The sequence below is a fragment of the Solanum stenotomum genome, chromosome 11 (genome assembly GCF_019186545.1).
Source record: "Solanum stenotomum isolate F172 chromosome 11, ASM1918654v1, whole genome shotgun sequence".
NCBI classification, from domain to species: Eukaryota; Viridiplantae; Streptophyta; class Magnoliopsida; order Solanales; family Solanaceae; genus Solanum; species Solanum stenotomum.
Window position 1 is genome coordinate 51,524,107 of NC_064292.1, and position 17,500 is coordinate 51,541,606.

General features: G+C 36.2%; 1 protein-coding gene across 2 annotated transcripts; it reads left to right on the forward strand.

Moving 5' to 3' along the window:
- The first annotated feature begins 1,386 nt into the window (after positions 1–1,386).
- LOC125844025 (phosphatidylinositol-3-phosphatase myotubularin-1-like) lies at positions 1,387–16,649 on the forward strand. 2 transcript variants are annotated; one of them, XM_049523254.1, is made up of 19 exons: positions 1,387–1,614; positions 1,764–1,832; positions 3,628–3,702; positions 4,512–4,583; positions 4,878–4,947; positions 5,044–5,093; positions 9,519–9,808; positions 9,902–9,975; positions 10,052–10,115; positions 10,266–10,325; positions 10,621–10,720; positions 11,088–11,201; positions 11,483–11,652; positions 13,239–13,323; positions 13,604–13,822; positions 13,997–14,056; positions 14,179–14,243; positions 14,830–15,109; positions 15,697–16,649. In XM_049523254.1, the coding sequence occupies exons 1-19, from the start codon at positions 1,495–1,497 to the stop codon at positions 16,210–16,212; spliced, it is 2,553 nt and encodes an 850-aa protein (XP_049379211.1). In that variant the 5' UTR covers positions 1,387–1,494; the 3' UTR covers positions 16,213–16,649. The 2 variants fall into 2 exon arrangements, with proteins under 2 accessions (XP_049379211.1, XP_049379212.1); XM_049523255.1 differs by lacking the exons at positions 1,387–1,614; positions 1,764–1,832; positions 3,628–3,702 and having other exon boundaries at positions 4,516–4,587.
- The last annotated feature ends 851 nt before the right edge of the window (positions 16,650–17,500 follow it).

Here is a 17,500-nt window from a genome sequence, read left to right on the forward strand (position 1 = left end):
ATAATAATAGTGGGTAATTTGTCCAGTAATTTGGTAACTACCTAATATAATTATAATTCTAATAATCTATGAGAAAGGAAATAAGATTAATGCATTTCTTATTGTGTGAAGGTGCCTAGCTGGAAATTAAAATTCATATCTTATTCACAACTTAAATATTTAAAATTTATGTATTAAAGAAGTTCAAAAATCGAAAGGAGGTAAATTAATATACGATTTTCTGACAATTGAAGGGTACGAGCAAGGGCACATATCTAATAATTTTTGTTTAGATCTTATAATTATACTAAAACTTTACTGAATATGCGAAAATATTTAATTGCAAACTTAATAACTATGATGAAGATCCATGATAAATGAAGGGTAGAGCGGAGGTAAATCTATATAGAATTTTCTGTCAAATGAAGAGTATGAGTAAGGTGGAGGGAGAATATTAATAACGAGTTGAACGAATCTAATAATTTTTCGTTTGGTTCTTATATTTATGTTAGAGAAATAATTAAATATACATATATATTATTGCCTACTAATAATTAATGAAGATGAGTTCAATAGTAAGAAATTATAAACTTAAAATTATGGCTCCGCATGAACATGAGATTAAAAAGCTTTGCTAATTTGAAAAGATGACCTCAATAATATATAATTTTTTCTCTAGAAAAATTTAATGGAGGTATCTAATAACAACTTGTTTGGATGATTGTTACCTATTCTATTATATACAGTGTTGTTAGTTTAAATATAATACTTATTTCCATTTTATTATATCGTACGTTCAATTCATCATTACGTAATGACAAAAATTTCATTTTGTATCATCTCATCATTACCTCCGCCTTCCTTTTGTCCTTATTTATTGTTTAATAATTTTATTTTATTTTTGATTTTACCTATTTTGAATCAAGAGTTTATCAGAAACAATTTTTCTATCTCTATGATGTAAGGGAACATCTACGTACACTTTACCCTCTCCAAATTTCATTTGTGTGATTATATTGTGTATGCTATTATTATATCCTACCTATTTATGATTTACTCTATTCCGTATACTATTTTTCTTATATATTTATTCTTCAAATTACTCATAAGTCGATAAAAAATGATACAATCTAGTCAAATATTACATTCGTCAAAACAAAACAATACGTATGATACAGTACATTATTAAAAATATGTAAAAATCCTCCCAACAAAGTGTAAAAGATATTAAAAATTTCTAATCCTTTTTCAATATAAAAACAAAAAAAATACAATAGAGAAACTTAAATTCCACGTCAGATGGAGCCCACCTATTTCACAGGTGTCTTTTCCACAAATATTACCCAAAATAAAAATAAAAATAAAAATATAAAAAAGCAGAAATTCTCTCATTTCTTTTGGTTCACGAGAGATAGCACTCTGTTTTTTTTCTTCCATTTTGTTGTTCGAATGCTATAAAAAAAAAAAAAAAAAAATCACAACCACCACCGCCGTTCTCGAGTCGCCGCCACCGCCATGTATCGGAGTCGGTCGGCGCGATCCCCATCACTCCGGGAGCCGGAGACTCGACTCTCTGAGTCCGACAAAATTGAAGGTGCCGGTAGCTGGGATGCCCTTGAATGGACCAAAATCGATGTAAATTTTTTCACTTCTCTTAGGATTCCATTAATTCAATTCAATTTATAGATTCCGTTTAATGTGTGTTGAATTCTGCTTAATTTCTTTTTAATTGAATGCGGAATTTGATTTTTTTCCTTTTTTGTTTGGGTGATTAATACGTGCAGCCTGTTGCGAGGTCGATTCCTACTGGAGTTAAACAGTTTTTGTTGGAAGCCGAGCAAGTTATAGTAGAGGTAACTATATCTGTGTTTTTTATTTGGTGTATCTATGTATGTGTAGTGCATTTTCAATAATTGTGTTCCCAGACAATGAAATCAGGACTCTAGTGATTATTGATGTGTAGTTGTAGTACGGAATATGGATGCTTTTTGGAAAGAAATCTGCAAGGAAATAATTAGAGGATAATTTGTATTGTTATTTACGGTGTGTGCGCTTCAAAAAAATGTGGATTGAAAGAATAATACTCAAAGTGGAGGTTCTTTGAATCTCAACTTTGAGGAATTGGATTAATATTCACAACATTATGTAATGGATGCTGAAATTAGTTAGTTTAATTGTAATTTGATAAGTAGGTACTGAATTCGGGTATGCTTTTTCACACTTTGTACATATACTGTGAGCATTTTCTGATCATGATTTAAATAATTCCGAGATGCAAGAAAACAATGAGGTGATGCGAGCTAACCTAAAGAATGCTTGTGGGGAAAGCTATTCTCTTTTGCCTTTAAGGGATATAAAATTGGTCTGAACTCTGTTGCATTTGAAGCTTTCTCATTTCTTAACTGCATACAGAAATTATCATATGTAGATGATATGTTGTTTTCTTTGGGGGTGGGGGTTCCATATCGCTCTATGTTACTTATTGTTGAAAAATAAAATCTGGACCTTAGTTGCGAATATAGGGATTTCATCAATTAAAGAAAGTTGGCCGGCCTGTACACAACGAGAGTATGTTATACAACCAATGATGGAGCAATTTGGAGATTAACAAGATGTTTGTATGGTTGGCTAGGTGTATGATCTTGGTTAAAAGTTGCCAGTTCACCTAAGTTTTGAGGTACTTAAAAAGGGTTTACTATGGTTAACCAACCACCTTATGAATTGTGAATGTGTCCCTGCGATTTTTGGATAGGATAAAGTAGCGTTGGGAATAGTGTCTTAGCTTTAACTTTTCTGTAGAAGATGTCCATCTCTTTCTAAGGGAACTTAGTACTTAGTTCAGGGGTTATGGTCTTAGAAGCTTTTATTCCCATCCGACATAGGACCTGATCTCCGAACTTTACCTAGAAAAGCTGCCTTTTAACTCTGTAAGAGCCTAACTATTATCCTTTTTCTTTTGCAACTTAGTTATTCAGTTGTCTCTAAAGCTTTTGCACAAGAATGTGATTGAACTAATCTTTCTTCCTTTTTAATTTTGCTGAAATCTTTGACTATTTTAAGCCTTTCAGATTCTTCAGCTGAAGAAATTATTATATTCTAATCATTATCAAGAAAAGAAATATATTTTAATTGATGTTTCTTGAAGTACATTTAGTCAATTATCTAAAAAAAGTCTACCTTTAGTAAATTATTATAAATCCTCAGGTTGTTGTTTCAAACAAGATGCTGACAGTTTATTTCTGAATTTTCTTTGTTTAGAAGCATTTATTAGCTAATGCATAAGATACAAAATATGATTCACCACACATACAGTGCTATTTTTAATATTTTTCCTGATTTATTGGGAATACATGATGCTGGCTCGTGGTCTTAATTTCTTTTTTCATTAGTTTATATGTTGATTTCATTGATAGTTACTGAATATCTTGATTGTTTCTTTCTTATGATCGTTTGGTTATTTATCTCCTCATGTGTTTCGTAATAGGGTTTTATTTAGATCATGAAGATGTATCGCATTGGAACAAATTATTAATAAGTTATTGATAAAAAGACTCTGTACTAAAGCCTCAACTTGATCTAGTGGAGGCTTTCATCAGTTTCTTTTCTCTTCAGTTGACACAAGCCTCAAGGTTAACTGATTTTTTCCAGGGTTATGGGGTAGTTCTTGTCAACACTGATGATGCTGGAACCTTATACGTGACTAATTTTCGCCTCCTATTCTTGGTAAGTAATACATGCAGTTCTCATATTTTATATCTGATGGTGTATATGGCCTGGTTATGGAAGTTCCCTTTTGTAAATCTATGCCAGTGAAATTGCCCTCTAATAGTGCAAATTCATTTTATATATAATATTATCGGAAACATCCTCTCTACCTTCACAAGGTAGGGGTAAGGTTGTGCGTACACCACCTTCTCGCGACCTCGCTTGTGGGATTACACTAGATATGTTATTGTTGTATAATATTGTAATGATTTATAAAGCACTTGGTTTCTGAAGGTCTAATGCCAATCGTGAGAGCCATACTGATGAGGTATTTAGATTGTTAAAATTTGTCAATGCTTTATGTCTTATCTTTTTTTTCGGATGCATGTGCATTGACTTTAAAAAAATGTATTTTATCTTCTTTTTCTCTACGGTGGGACAGCTTACGCAGTGTAGTTTTTTCTTTTTCTTTTGATGAAGTAAAAGATTTTATATTGTAGGCATCAAGAAGATGCAGTAAGTACAAAAGAGGGGTAGAAGTCAGCTTGGTACAAAAAGTGCTAAGCTAGCAAAAGAGCTGACTATCCAATAAGATTGTGATTTGTTGAATGCCCAGATAGTATTTCAACATTCTGTGATTTTGGTGGTAGTTTCAGATTTCCTGCTGGGATCATTGAAAGATCTTGGTCTCACTCTTAAAATTTGCTTTCTAAACTGCCTTGAGTACTTTAGGCACACATGCTTAGTTACACAATTTTCTTCTCATCTTCTTCTGCTTTCTGCTATTTTGTACTGAATTGAATGTTGTTTCTCTTTGTATTATCTAGAGTGAAGGGTCTAGAGATATCATCACAATTGGCACAATACCGCTGGCAACCATTGAAAAGTTCCAGAAAATTGTAGGTTTGCTTTTGTTTCTTCTTATAATCCAGATATTCAACAGTTAAATTGTATCTCTCTCTTTTTATTTGAGATAAAGGTGGTGTCCGGTCAACTTTTGCGCACTTCGATTAATCTACAACATAATTGTGTTCACTAAAGTTTAGCTAATATGGGAAGAAACCACCTAGCTTTTTTCCCTCTACATAAATTTGAACCTTGGTCTTTCATGGTCCATTCTAGAATCAGTACTATGTAATTCTTTCCTGTGTTGGTCAAGTCTGGCTATAATTCTTTCTTTTCCTGCTAACCAGGCTGTGAAGCTTCCATCAGGTCCACGTCAACCTGAAAAGACTAGATCACAGCGATTGCTTCAGATCATCGGTATGTCATCACATGAAGGCACTGTCTTCATCCTCAGAGAATATGTTATTATAAGATATTCTGATAATGGTAAATTAAATTTATGTGTTTTTTCAGGCAAAGATATGAGAATCATCGTCTTTGGTTTTCGTGCTCGAACCAAGCAGGTCAACTCATGAGAACCCATGTGCTGATTTTATCACTTTTTTCTTTTGTATATGCTTTAGGCTTCATTAAGATGCTTTGTTCATTCATTAATATATTTGCTTTGTTATCTTCTCTTTGTGGTTGTGGGGGACGAGGGGGTCCATGAAATTCCCACTTCTTTATGTGTCTCGAACTTCTCTATAGTAGCATGAGAGTTTCCAGTTTCTCTTCTTGACTGGGTGGTTTGAGTTTTTGTCCTTTTGAATAAATTTTGTGGACTATTACTGATTAGAGATGTGTATTTCACCAAGTACAATGCCCTGAGAAACTCAGGTTAGACAAAGTGAATTTAGAGATTTTGAAAATATAATGAGTTAGAGATTACAACGGTCAGAAATATCTAGATTCGTTGTACATCTCTAGTTTATTTGGTAGTGTGCTTATAAAACTTGTACTTAAGTAGAAAAACAATAAATAGAAACTTCACTAATTACCAGCAACTTTCCTCATTTAGGAAAAAGTATTTCGTGATGGTCTCCTATACAATGAATCGTCTTTTATGTTATTTGTAACCAATTCAATACGAGTTCTTTCCTCTACTTTATTGTCCTTTCAACAGTACCTGGGATTTATAAAATTTAGAGGTACTTATTTAGTGTCCTGTCAATTACTTAATTGTGAAAATAAGTAAATTCTCACCACATTTTGTTGTTCTTTGCTTATGCTTTATCCTTTTACAGTAATGTTTTATATTATCACATTGAAGTCTCATTCGTTCACTTTACCTAGATTCTTTCCTCAGTGATCTCCATTCCAGAAAAAATAAATAACTCAGGTCTTATGTCTTTTCTTTTTTTCTCCATTCCACCTGATTTTCTCGATACACGCAAAGGTGAAATCTTTTCTGAGATACTATGCTTATGCGGCTTCAGGTCTTTAGTTCCAGCCACAGGTACGTGAACGTGCTTGACGTGTCAAGATTCTATCAGCCATGTTAGCACATCATCCCTGCCCCATGTCATGCCCTCTCTGTTACTTAAACAATACAGTTCACTTCATTATTTTAACCATTACATCCACATCACCTGACATGTCAAGTTACAATTCATTATAACTAACTTGTCCTTTGAGAAGTTCTTGTAAGCTGACCCAACCAATCTAGTCAGTGACAGCCAGTAATCATTGCCATGACATCATCATGCCACACCATTGGTCTCAGTCAGGTGACTGGTCAAGTCAGCATCCACATTAGCTGACATGTCAAGTCTATAGTTTACATTAATGTAGCAAGTAGTCCATGCCTACCAATATGGCAAGTTAGTCAATTCATCTGGTTACTAATCCACATTACCACTTGTCATTAAGTCACACTAGCATACAAAATCTAGTCAATCAACTACCCGGTGAAATCAGGGGTTTGGGGTGGAGTGCTGGCCAGTCATGAGCTCACATGTTCATATGATGCATGTTGCGGAGATGAGGATGTTGAGATAGATGTGTGGGCATACTAGGAGTGGCAAGATTAGGAATGAGGTTATTTGGGAGAAGGTGGGAGCGGCCTCTGTGGTGAACAACATGAGGGAAACGAGATTGAGATGGTTTGAGCATGTGTAGAGGATGCGCGTTGATGCCTAGTGAGGAGGTGCAAGAGGTTAGTTGTAGAGGATACGTGGAGGGATGGAGGTACATGAAAAAGTAGTGGGGAGAAGTGAGTAGATAGAACATGGTGCAACTTCATATTACCGAAGACATGACTCTAGATAAGAAGGAGTGAGGTCGCGTATTAGGGTAGAATGTTAGTAGGGGAGAAGTGTTGTCTTGTTGTGTAGGTTTAGGCTTGTTAGTGCCTATCGTAGTATTAGTCGTACCCTTGAAGTTCTTGTCATATGTTGTTTATTGTGTTTCAATTATTGCACTATTTTGTTGTTACTGTTTCTTTCTTGTAGTCTTTAGATTGCTTTTCTTATTAACGACTATGCTTTCTTCATTGTTTTTTTCTTCCTTTACTTGGGTTTGATGCACTTGAGCCGAGGATCTTTTGGAAATTGCCTCTTTATCTCCGCGAGGTTGTGGTAAGGTTTGCTCATACTCTACCCTCTCCCCCCTTAGTGGGATTTCACTGGGTATGTTGTTGTTGGGGTCTAGGGAGGGTAAGAGTACACAAGCCTTACCAGTACCTCATAAAGGTAGTGAGGATGCTTTTCAAAGACCCTCAGTTCAAGCACAACAAATTCAGATAATAAAGAAGAAAATAGTGAAGAAAACATAACTAGTAAGAGAAGTTATGCTACAAAAAAACCATAAGAACAAAAAAAAATAGTGTAGTAATGGAAACAAATGATAGTAGATATCAAAAGCAAGAACTACAAGAGTACGGCTAGTATAACGACAGTCCCCAACAAGCCTAAACTCTAAAAGATCTAGATAACACTCTACTACCTACTAATGTTCTACCAGATCATATCCTCGTTAATATGTAGTTGCGTCAAGTCCTGTCTAATCACATTTCCCCAATGCCTTTTCAGCTTACCTTTACCTTTTACTGTGCCTACTATATTCAACCTTTCACACTTAGGGGCATCTGCGCATCTCCTTTTCATAGGTTCAAATCATCTCAATCTCGCTTTTCTTATCTTGTCCACCACGAACGCCGCTCCTACCTTACCCCGGATTACCTCATTCCTAATTTTATCGCTCCTAGTAACTCCAGACATCCATCTCATCAACCTCATTTCCGCAACATGCATTTTTTGAACGTGGGAGTTCTTGGCCAACACTCTGCCCCGTACAACATCGTCAGTCTAACCACCATTTTATTGAACTTACATTTAAGTTAAGTTTTGGTGGTGCATTTTTATTACACAAGACTTTAGTGGCAACCCTCCACATCGTATCAATATGATGTATGATATCATAATCGTTGTCCTACTTCCTTGGATTACAAATTCAACATACTTGAAGTCATCTTTCTTGGGAATAGCCTGTGTGTCAAGCTTCACTTCCACGCTTGCCTCATGCATTGCATCATTGAATTTACACTCCATTTTGGTCCTGCTCAACCTAAACCCTTTAGACTCCAGAGTTTGTCTCCACACTTCTAGGCTAGCATTAACTCTACTGCGTGTCTTTCAATCAAGACTATATCAACCACAAATAACATACCCTAAATCACCTCGTTTTGAATATACCACGTCAATACATCTATCACTGAGGCAAACAGGAACGGACTAAGAACTGATCCCTGGTGCAACCCCATCTCAAATGGGAAGTGTTACAAGTCTCCTTCTACTGTTCTAATTCGAGTTTTGGCTCCATCATACATGTCCTTTATTTCCCTTATGTAGGTCACTGGTACACCTATAGGCATCTCCCGAGGACTCCCCTTGAACTTTGTCGTAGGCTTTTTCAAGGTCAATGAACACCATATGTAATTCCCTCTTCCTTTTCCGATATTTCTCCATTAATCTCCTCTAAAGATGGATGGCTTCTGTAGTCAATCACATCAACATGATTCCGAACTGGTTCTCGGAAATGGACGCCCCTGCTCACCCTCATCTCTACTACTCTCTCCCAAATTGCACTCCACCTCCATTCTACGGGAATTTTGCGGTCCTAAAAATGACGTCAAACAAACTAGAATGAATGTGCTTTCCAGGAGCCGGAAGTTAATATTTTTCCATTTTTGATGCATTCTGTTCCTATTTTTGAAGTCTAGTTGTCAAATTCGTTCTGAAGTCCAAGAATCAAGTACATTTTTGGTTAGCTTGGAGCGTTGTTATATATGCTTCTAGCTCAAGGGTGTTTAACAGAGTTGTATAGGATGCTGAGATGCTCTAGGTTAATTGTATAGCATGTTTCTAATAGTTGTATTATAATTCTGATAATCATTGAACTGTTTTATATAGGGAACTTTCCCAGTAATTTCCTTGTTTTTAAAACTTCTATCTATAAAATCCTATTGTATGGTCGTAACCAACATTCATTTAAGAGTAATATTTTACAGCATTTACTTGTTGTATATCAATGAATTACTTTTACCAAAAAAAGTATACATTCATTACGAGTTTTCTCTTTTTCTCTTGTTCCACAGCAATAATGAGTTACTATTTTAACTTCTTCAGTGATAGCTGCATATAGATCTGCTTCAAAATGATGAAATTTATGCAGGATGAAGGGGTATTTGTGGAGAGCCACATCTCATTTGTGTTGTCTTTAGTAGTTGTTAATACCTCCATATATGCTATTTCAATGCCTTGATGCATTGTAAGACAATTATGGTAGTTGAAACTGGACAGTAATCTGAATACTTATATGTTTAGCATAGATCTGTAATAGCCTGTATTCATTAACAAAGTCATGCAGACTCTTTACTTCACAAGCTTGTCCTAACTTCTGCCGAACAACTGCACACATTTTGCTTACAAGCTTTTCTTATGGTTTCCCAGAGGCGTGCTGTCTATGATGCATTATTACGGTGTACAAGGCCTGCTACTTTATGGGATCTCTATGCATTTGCTGGTGGCCCGTGCAGGTTTAGTAACACAAATCCCAAAGTAAGGCTGTTGAATGAGTATTGCCGACTTCTTGGAATGGGGTTTTATCAAGCTTCTATCCGTGCTATTGAAGATGGGGCATTCACACTCTCAAATGAGTGGTGGCGTATTAGCAGTGTCAACTGTAATTACACAATGTCCAGTACTTATCCATTTGCTTTACTCTTACCGAAGTCCATAAGGTGAGGTTTTGTTTTTTGTTCTGCCATATTTCTTGGGTTAAGTGATTATTATTTTGGTATTTACTTAATGACTTTTTGTTCTGCTTACTTTAGTGATGACAAAGTGGTGCAGGCTAGTGCATTCCGTGCACGGAGTAGGCTTCCATCCATAACATGGTGTGATAGAGGTATGCCTAAATTTAGTTCCTTGCACTCATTTGCCTTGATCTTGTTCGACCATTGCTTATGTTTTGCTGTTCTTAGGAACTGGGGCTGTTCTTGCACGATCTTCTCAACCTCTAGTTGGAATCATGATGAATATGAGAAGGTTATTCAAAATTATATGATTCTTTTTCTTTTATGAATTTTTGTATTCGGTTTGTTCTCCTGAAAAAATAAGTGGGCTGTTAAAGATTTATAGTGGTCTCTGTTTCCTCGAGCCAATTTTAAAAAGAAATTTATTTGTTCTTTTCTGCAGCAATGCTGATGAAAATCTAGTTGCTGCACTCTGTACTCAAATTGCTGGAGAGAAACGAAGGTTTTCCTTTTACTTCTCCCCTTTTTATATCACTTAGTTTCTAGATGTCTTCTTGATTAAATTTTTGTTCTTAAGCCTTACAAGTAAATTTCTTGGTGTGTGGCTAGTTATAGAATTTCTTTCAATTCTTTGCTTTCAGAAAAATACTTATATTCTTGTTTCTCTTCTTGTTACTGATTCTTTTTAGATAGTTCCCTTTTGATGAATCACTCCTTTCAGATAGCTGCATGTGAAGTTCTACAGCATAGCTGGCTATCTCTTATTAATTGTGTATGTTCTTTATTTGTCTTTGTAGGAAGCTATATATTGCTGATGCAAGGCCGAGGAAAAATGCTTTAGCAAATGGGGCAATGGGAGGTGGATCGGAGTCATCTGCAAACTATTTCCAGTCTGAGGTCTGTTTAAGTTTTGAGCTGTCTGGTTATGCTGCTGTTTTCGTCATAATACTCCTTGCGTTTCATTATACATGGACACACTTTCTTTTTAGTTTGTCCCCAAAAAGAATGACTTGTATTTGGTAATTCCTTAACTTTAAGCTTCCCATTTTACCCTTAATGACATGCTCTTATAACCATAGAAATGTCATGGCATGGCATGGTTAAGACCACATGATCTTAGGGTACTTCAGCTGTGTGTCAAAAATCTTTCTTTGTTTCTTCAACTCCATAACCATTCAAAAACCTAAATATATAATGTGACGGAGGAGTATTTTTCCCTTTTTTCTCTTGGGACTTATGTTGCTTGATTTACATGCCCTTACAGATTGTTTTCTTTGGCATTGATAATATACATGCAATGAGGGAGAGTCTTGGTCGGCTTAGAGACTATGTAGATACTTATGGAACTACTTCATCAGACGGAATGTCATCTTTTCTGGTATGCCGCTAATTTATCTGGTATTCCCATTTTTCTTCTCTTATAATGATCTATGCCATCAGTATTTAGTGGCCCAGCCAGAAGCTACTTCATAGGTAAGGAAATAAGAAAATTAACGGGGAGTTCTATCCTTCTGCCACAGTAAATTTCTCTCTTCTTTTTGGAGGTGGGGGTGGGGTGGGGTGGGGTGTGGTTGGGCTTGGTGCCAGAAAGAGAGTGAGCAAAGGCGGGGGGACTGTGATGATAAGCTAATGCTGTCAATTGATTATCTGCTTTTACAGAGGCATGGTGGATGGAGTTGGGGCGGAGGCAATCTCAGCAGTATGTCAGCTTCAGTTTCTACTCTGGGGGACACTGGGTGGTTAATACATGTGCAGACTGTCCTGGCTGGTTCTGCTTGGATTGCTGCACGTGTTGCACTAGAATCAGCTTCAGTGCTTGTTCATTGCAGGTTTCTTCTCTTCTGGACCCATTATTATGGTTATAAACAAGGCAGTAAATGTTTAAATGGAGAACATTGTTAAATGCTTGAGTCCCTTCTATTCATGTTTCTGTTGATTCCTCTTTGGATATTTTATCAGTAATATTCTTATTAGTTGGGACTATGTTTTAGTCATGGTACTACGTTAACTTTAGGTTTTATGTTTTCTAAGAGTCTTTTAGTCCTATTTAGCAGAGACCTCCCCTCAGGTTTTGCTTCATCAGACTGACGTCCCTTGTGGTTTACAATACTACACTTATTTGTTTTAATTTCTCTGTAACAATTCTTTTAACTTATAGGAGAATATTACTAATTTATAAAAATTGTGATATGACTAACTTGCCCTTTGTAATATATACTGTTTTGCTTAATTAATATTATAAATGTACTTCTGTGAAATAAAAAGCAATACACTAGCTCTCTTGCAATGGCATTGATGATCTCATAAGAGCTATAGAAATGGGGAGCCGCTGATCACTCGTTCATAGGTTAATCAAGGGTTAAGTTAGTTATTTTATAGCAGAACTTGTGAGATTATTCTACTTTTTATGTGATTAGTATGTATAATATAATGCTTCATACCTTTACCATGTCATGTTTGCCTACTTTTAACAAAATTCTTTCATAGACAGTCCAGAGGCATCACATCATCATCAACTTAATTATGAACACAACAAATTAAAGTAACCGTAAAACTATAATCGATAAGAATATATTGAAGTTCAGTTAATTGGGAATTGTTCGCTTGAGCCTTTCTTCTTGATATATTTTAGTACTTTAGGGTTTTTCTAAAGGGATTTCTTTTGGTTAATTTTTCAGAAAATATTTTTCTGATCCATATAGTTTTTGTAACTTGAATCAAGAAGTGCTGAATTACTTCTTTTCCTTGGTTTAGTTAATCATGTTTGCTTAACTTGGCTGGCTGATATACCTGATGCTATACTGAAAAATGTTCTGTAGTTTTTTTAAGCCTTTTTATCAGTACTAATTCTCTTAATGCTTCTCTCAAAGTATTGGAAGTTACTTATAGCATCTTAACAGGTCAAATCTAATAAATCTAGTTAGTCAAAACATGAGGAGTGGTGACGAGCAAAACTAGTGTTCGGTTAAACCTGCAAACAAAGGTTTTCCACAACTCCTTCATCTGACAAGTGGTTCAACATAAATTGCAGCATGCAATTGTTTTGGCAGTAGCTTTTAGTATGTTTTGTTTAAAATATTTGTGTAGTTCCCTTTTTACTCAAATGGGCAAATGCACATTCATCTGTGGTTTTTATTTGCAAATAACCAAGAAACTTTGCTACCTCATATTTGTTTATCCAACTAGTCATATATGGTATGAAGCTCATGTGTTTTGATCTGTTGAAGTGTGTGACCATCTCATCTAAAAGCTTAAGTTGCTAGAGAGAGCACACTTTTATTATTTAATTATATTCTCAATATGATCTTTCCTTTATTTATTTTTAATTGATTGTGCATCTAAATCTTCATCTGTAAGCATTTGAAGAGAGTCGCTTGCTTTTTTATTTTTTGAATGCTGGAATTTTATTTTGCAGTGATGGATGGGATAGAACATCACAATTGGTCTCACTTGCCAGCTTGCTTCTTGACCCATACTATCGCACAATTAGAGGGTTTCAGGTACTGAGACAACTTGTTTGGATCTAATCTGCACATGCTACCTGGTATTTACATTTGTTGCCTTGTTTTTTCTCCTTCTTGGAGCATGAAATACTCCTTCCACATGAAACCACTAAGGTCTGTGTTAATGCTTCAGCTTGCCATTTTACTCCTAATAATGTATTCAGTCTCGCTTCTCTCCTGGGTGTTAGAAGGATTTAACTTTTTAGTGAGGCATTGCTACCCTTGGTTATGTATGGACAGCTTTTCTAAGTTGCCCGAATGAACTATTATTTTCCAGGCACTTGTAGAGAAAGATTGGCTTGCATTTGGTCATCCATTTTCAGATCGTCTGGGAATGCCCACTGTATCTGGAAATGGCAACATGCCGTTTGAATTATCTCGTCAAGCTTCGACTGGGAGTTTACCTTTATCACCCATGCGTCAAGGATCGGGGTCAGCCTCAACCCAAGCTCAAAATACAGCAAATGCGAACCATAGTTCCCCCATTTTTTTGCAGGTATGTCTTTTGGGCGGATAAATCTGCACGGTGCACAGTTCTATCGTTTGTTTGGGTTAATTTCTTGCATTTGACAAAATATCCCCCCAGCCCTGTGCTTCTTCTTCTATTAACCCTTAATTGGTTTCTTTGATTTTTTAGCTCTAACTTGATATACTTGGATGCCCTTTGCAGTGGGTTGATTGTGTTTCACAGTTGTTAAGGATGTATCCCTTTGCCTTTGAGTTCTCTTCGGTATGTGTTGCTAAAGGACATGAGAAATCAAATATGAATAAAAATATTATGTTCAAGTAAACTAATAAATTACACCGTCCGGAGAAAATAAAGCTTCCCATCTTTCAATTCCAACAATGCAGGCTTTCCTGGTAGATCTTCTGGATTGCATGCTTTCTTGTCGTTTTGGAAACTTTTTGTGCAACAGGTAATCTCATCTTGGAAGTATTTTCTTTTGCACTTTGTACACTGGCTTTTTGTTGAAAAACAGAAAAACTCGCACTCTGTTAGAAGTTAAGGTGCTTGTTTGGTATATTGATATGAATGAGATCCAGGTCTGATAAAAGGGAATAGAATTAGAGTTAACAACCCGAAGAAGAGGTGTTATAGTTCTGAGGCGTCTGCTGTCTATAATATCCCCCTGGTCATGTTTGATTACATCATATTAGAAGTTAGGTTTCTGCTCAACACAAAAGGGCGTAGTCATTTGTCATGTGTGCTTGACTTATTTAAAAAGAAATTCCTATATGATGGTGCAGGAATGACAACATGAAAAAAAAATCCTTTGTAGTATCTCTTTTTTTCTTTCTTCATTCATTTTTTTTTGGGTGGGGTCGGGGTGGGTTATTTATACTTTTATGATCAGAATTTACAGATATTAAGCACTGTAAGAAACTTTGCCACCTCAGTGGTTTTGGATTTAGGTTGTTTGAACTCCATCACGGGAAGCTAGGATTTTTCTAAATGTCATTTCCTAGTTTTAGTTCACTTCTTCTGACTTTTATATATTTCAGCGAGAAGGAAAGAGAGCAAGCTGGTATATATGATGCTTGTGGATGCCTATGGATGCATTTAGCTGGACTAAGGACATCTGAAGGAAGCTCTCATGCGCATTACAACCTATTCTATGACCCACTGAAACATAGTGGTCCTATACTTCCACCAGCAGCAGCTTTAGCTCCAACTGTGTGGCCTCAGTTTCACCTTCGTTGGGCTTGCCCCTCAGAGGCACAAGGTGGGGAAGTTGAGGCTGAATGCAGGAAGCTGACGAGAAAATTCTCTGAGCTGCAAAGGGTAAACACTTCTTTTTTCTATCCTTTTTTTTTTCTTTTTTTTCCCCTTTGTCTTAGGATCCCTGTAATTTTTGTCATAGGATTGAAGATCTTCCTGTATACTCTCTTTAATTTGTAATTAGGAACTTGTAAGTTGTAACATGTTGTGACAGGTTTAGATATTTTGGAAATAGAAATACAAATTGTTACCGTCTAAAAAAAAACCCCTCTTTTTTCCTCTGCTGACTCCTCTCTCCTCTGGCCTCTCCGAAAAGGAAAAAAAGAAGGTTTCCAACTTGAAACTGCAAAATGCATGGAAAACCTAAATATGGCATTTTAGTGTTGACAGACAAATTATAATGGTGGACCGAATTTGGCTTATATGAGTTTCATGAGAAGATTAGCTACTATGAAAAAATAACTTTGCCATACAGTCTAGTATAAGATACATCCAACCTACATAATTGACAAGCATAGCTTTCTAGCTTATTTATAGTGTAGCATGTCGTTGTCGCTCGACTGTTGCATCTTAATTTTGTCAATGCATGCTAGAACTTGGTGTGTATCCATAACTCCTTCATTAACTGTCTAAAAACAACTTTTACACAGGCCAAAGAATTAGCAGAAACAAGACTTAACGAAGCAAGTGTCACTGTGGAGTCCTTAGCTACAGAGCTGAGAAATGAGAAACTTGCAAGCACCTCTGCCAGGGATGCGGTAAAAAGATCAAGCAAAGAAACTGCAACTATAAAGCGTGCAGTACAATCTTTGGGGTTCAATGTCTACTTTACAGCAGATGGAGACTGTAATGTAGGCATTGAAAGGAACCCAACCGAAATCCCTCAGCGATCTATCTGCTCAGTTCTTACAAAGGATATAAATGGTACAGTGTCCCACAGTGAGAAAGCAGACCTCTCTGAACCTGTTTCTATGATGGAAGATAATGTTTCTGACAATCCTCTCATCCGAGTTTGTGGATCTCTGTGCCCGATGCACACTAGAGATGGAGAGTGCCAGTTGCCAAATGCTGGTTGTGCTCAGTTTCAGAGCCAATTGGTTGATTTCAAAGCCAACTTTGATGCATTTGATCGGCTTTCGATATATGATAGTTATTTCGGAAGTTAACAAAGATGGTTTCAGGCAAGCATCAAACTTCATTTATCTGGTCAGATATCTTTGTACAGATGGGAATTAAATGGAGGCAGTAGGTTCAATTTCTATTATTAGCAAAAATTACAACAAACAATTAGACAAGTAGCAGCAGTGAGTACAACAGTATTCAAACATAGTTTCTGTTAGATTGAGATGGCTCAAGAACTGTACATGGAGAACTGATTGAGTTTCTATGCGGATCATCTGAAAGTTTTGACATCGCGGAGGATTGAGAAGATTTGAACTGATATTGTCTGTTTAGGACTGATATTATTTAGACACAATTCAAATGTACATTTTGACATAGAGCGTTCCTCCTCCGAAATGTCTGTAGGGGTTCTTTCTACATTCTTGTACATGACAAATAATTATGAGTTCTGAATAAAATGGTTCTGGTGGACATCCTCTAATTGTGTGTGGTGTCGTTCATGTCTGCTTAACAATTGTTCGCTATTATACCGAGGCTGTCTACCCGTTGAATTTACGAACTGATTGTTTCTGCTCTGAGCCATAGGGCTTTTCTACACATCATACTTGGAAGCTTGGAATTTTATCTACTCATGTTCCTTTTGATTGGGAATGTGAAGTGGACCACAAGTATACAAGTAGCAGCATCAAATGAACTGTAACGTTTTGTCGTTCATTTACACAAGCTGTTGAAGTTCACAGCTTGGTTATGTGGTGCAGGAGATAAATCATGTGAAATTTTGGCATCCTATGTTGGAAATTTTGTCTCTGAGCAGGAACCTCATGGTATAATTTGTCTTCTTTGTTGCCAAATGTTTGTTTGAGCTTGTAGCTGGCCATTTTTTCCTTACCACAAACGTGCGTGTAAAGCAGAGGTCATAATGAAATAGATACTTTCTTATTTTCCAGCTAACTGTGAACAAGAGTGAAGGGACCTTAGGAAGGAGGTTACGGAGGTTGAGGATTAGGGGTAGAAGGTTAGTAGGTGGGACCTTATGAAGGCGGTAACGGAGGTCAAGGATTAGGGTAAAAGATTAGTAGGTACTCAAACGTTGTCTAGAAAGTTAATAGGTGGCCGAACATTGTTTAGTTTACTTTCTTTTAATTATTATTAATACTCTCCTATTATCGTATTATTGACTCTCTTTTATATTTCCTTTCCGTACCTAATTTGATATGTTTTACTTAAATCAAGGGTAAACAACCCCTTACCCTCCGAAGGTAGGAATAAGGTTGCATACACTTTACCCCCAAACTCCCACTTGTAAAATTACACCGAGTATGTTGTTCGGAT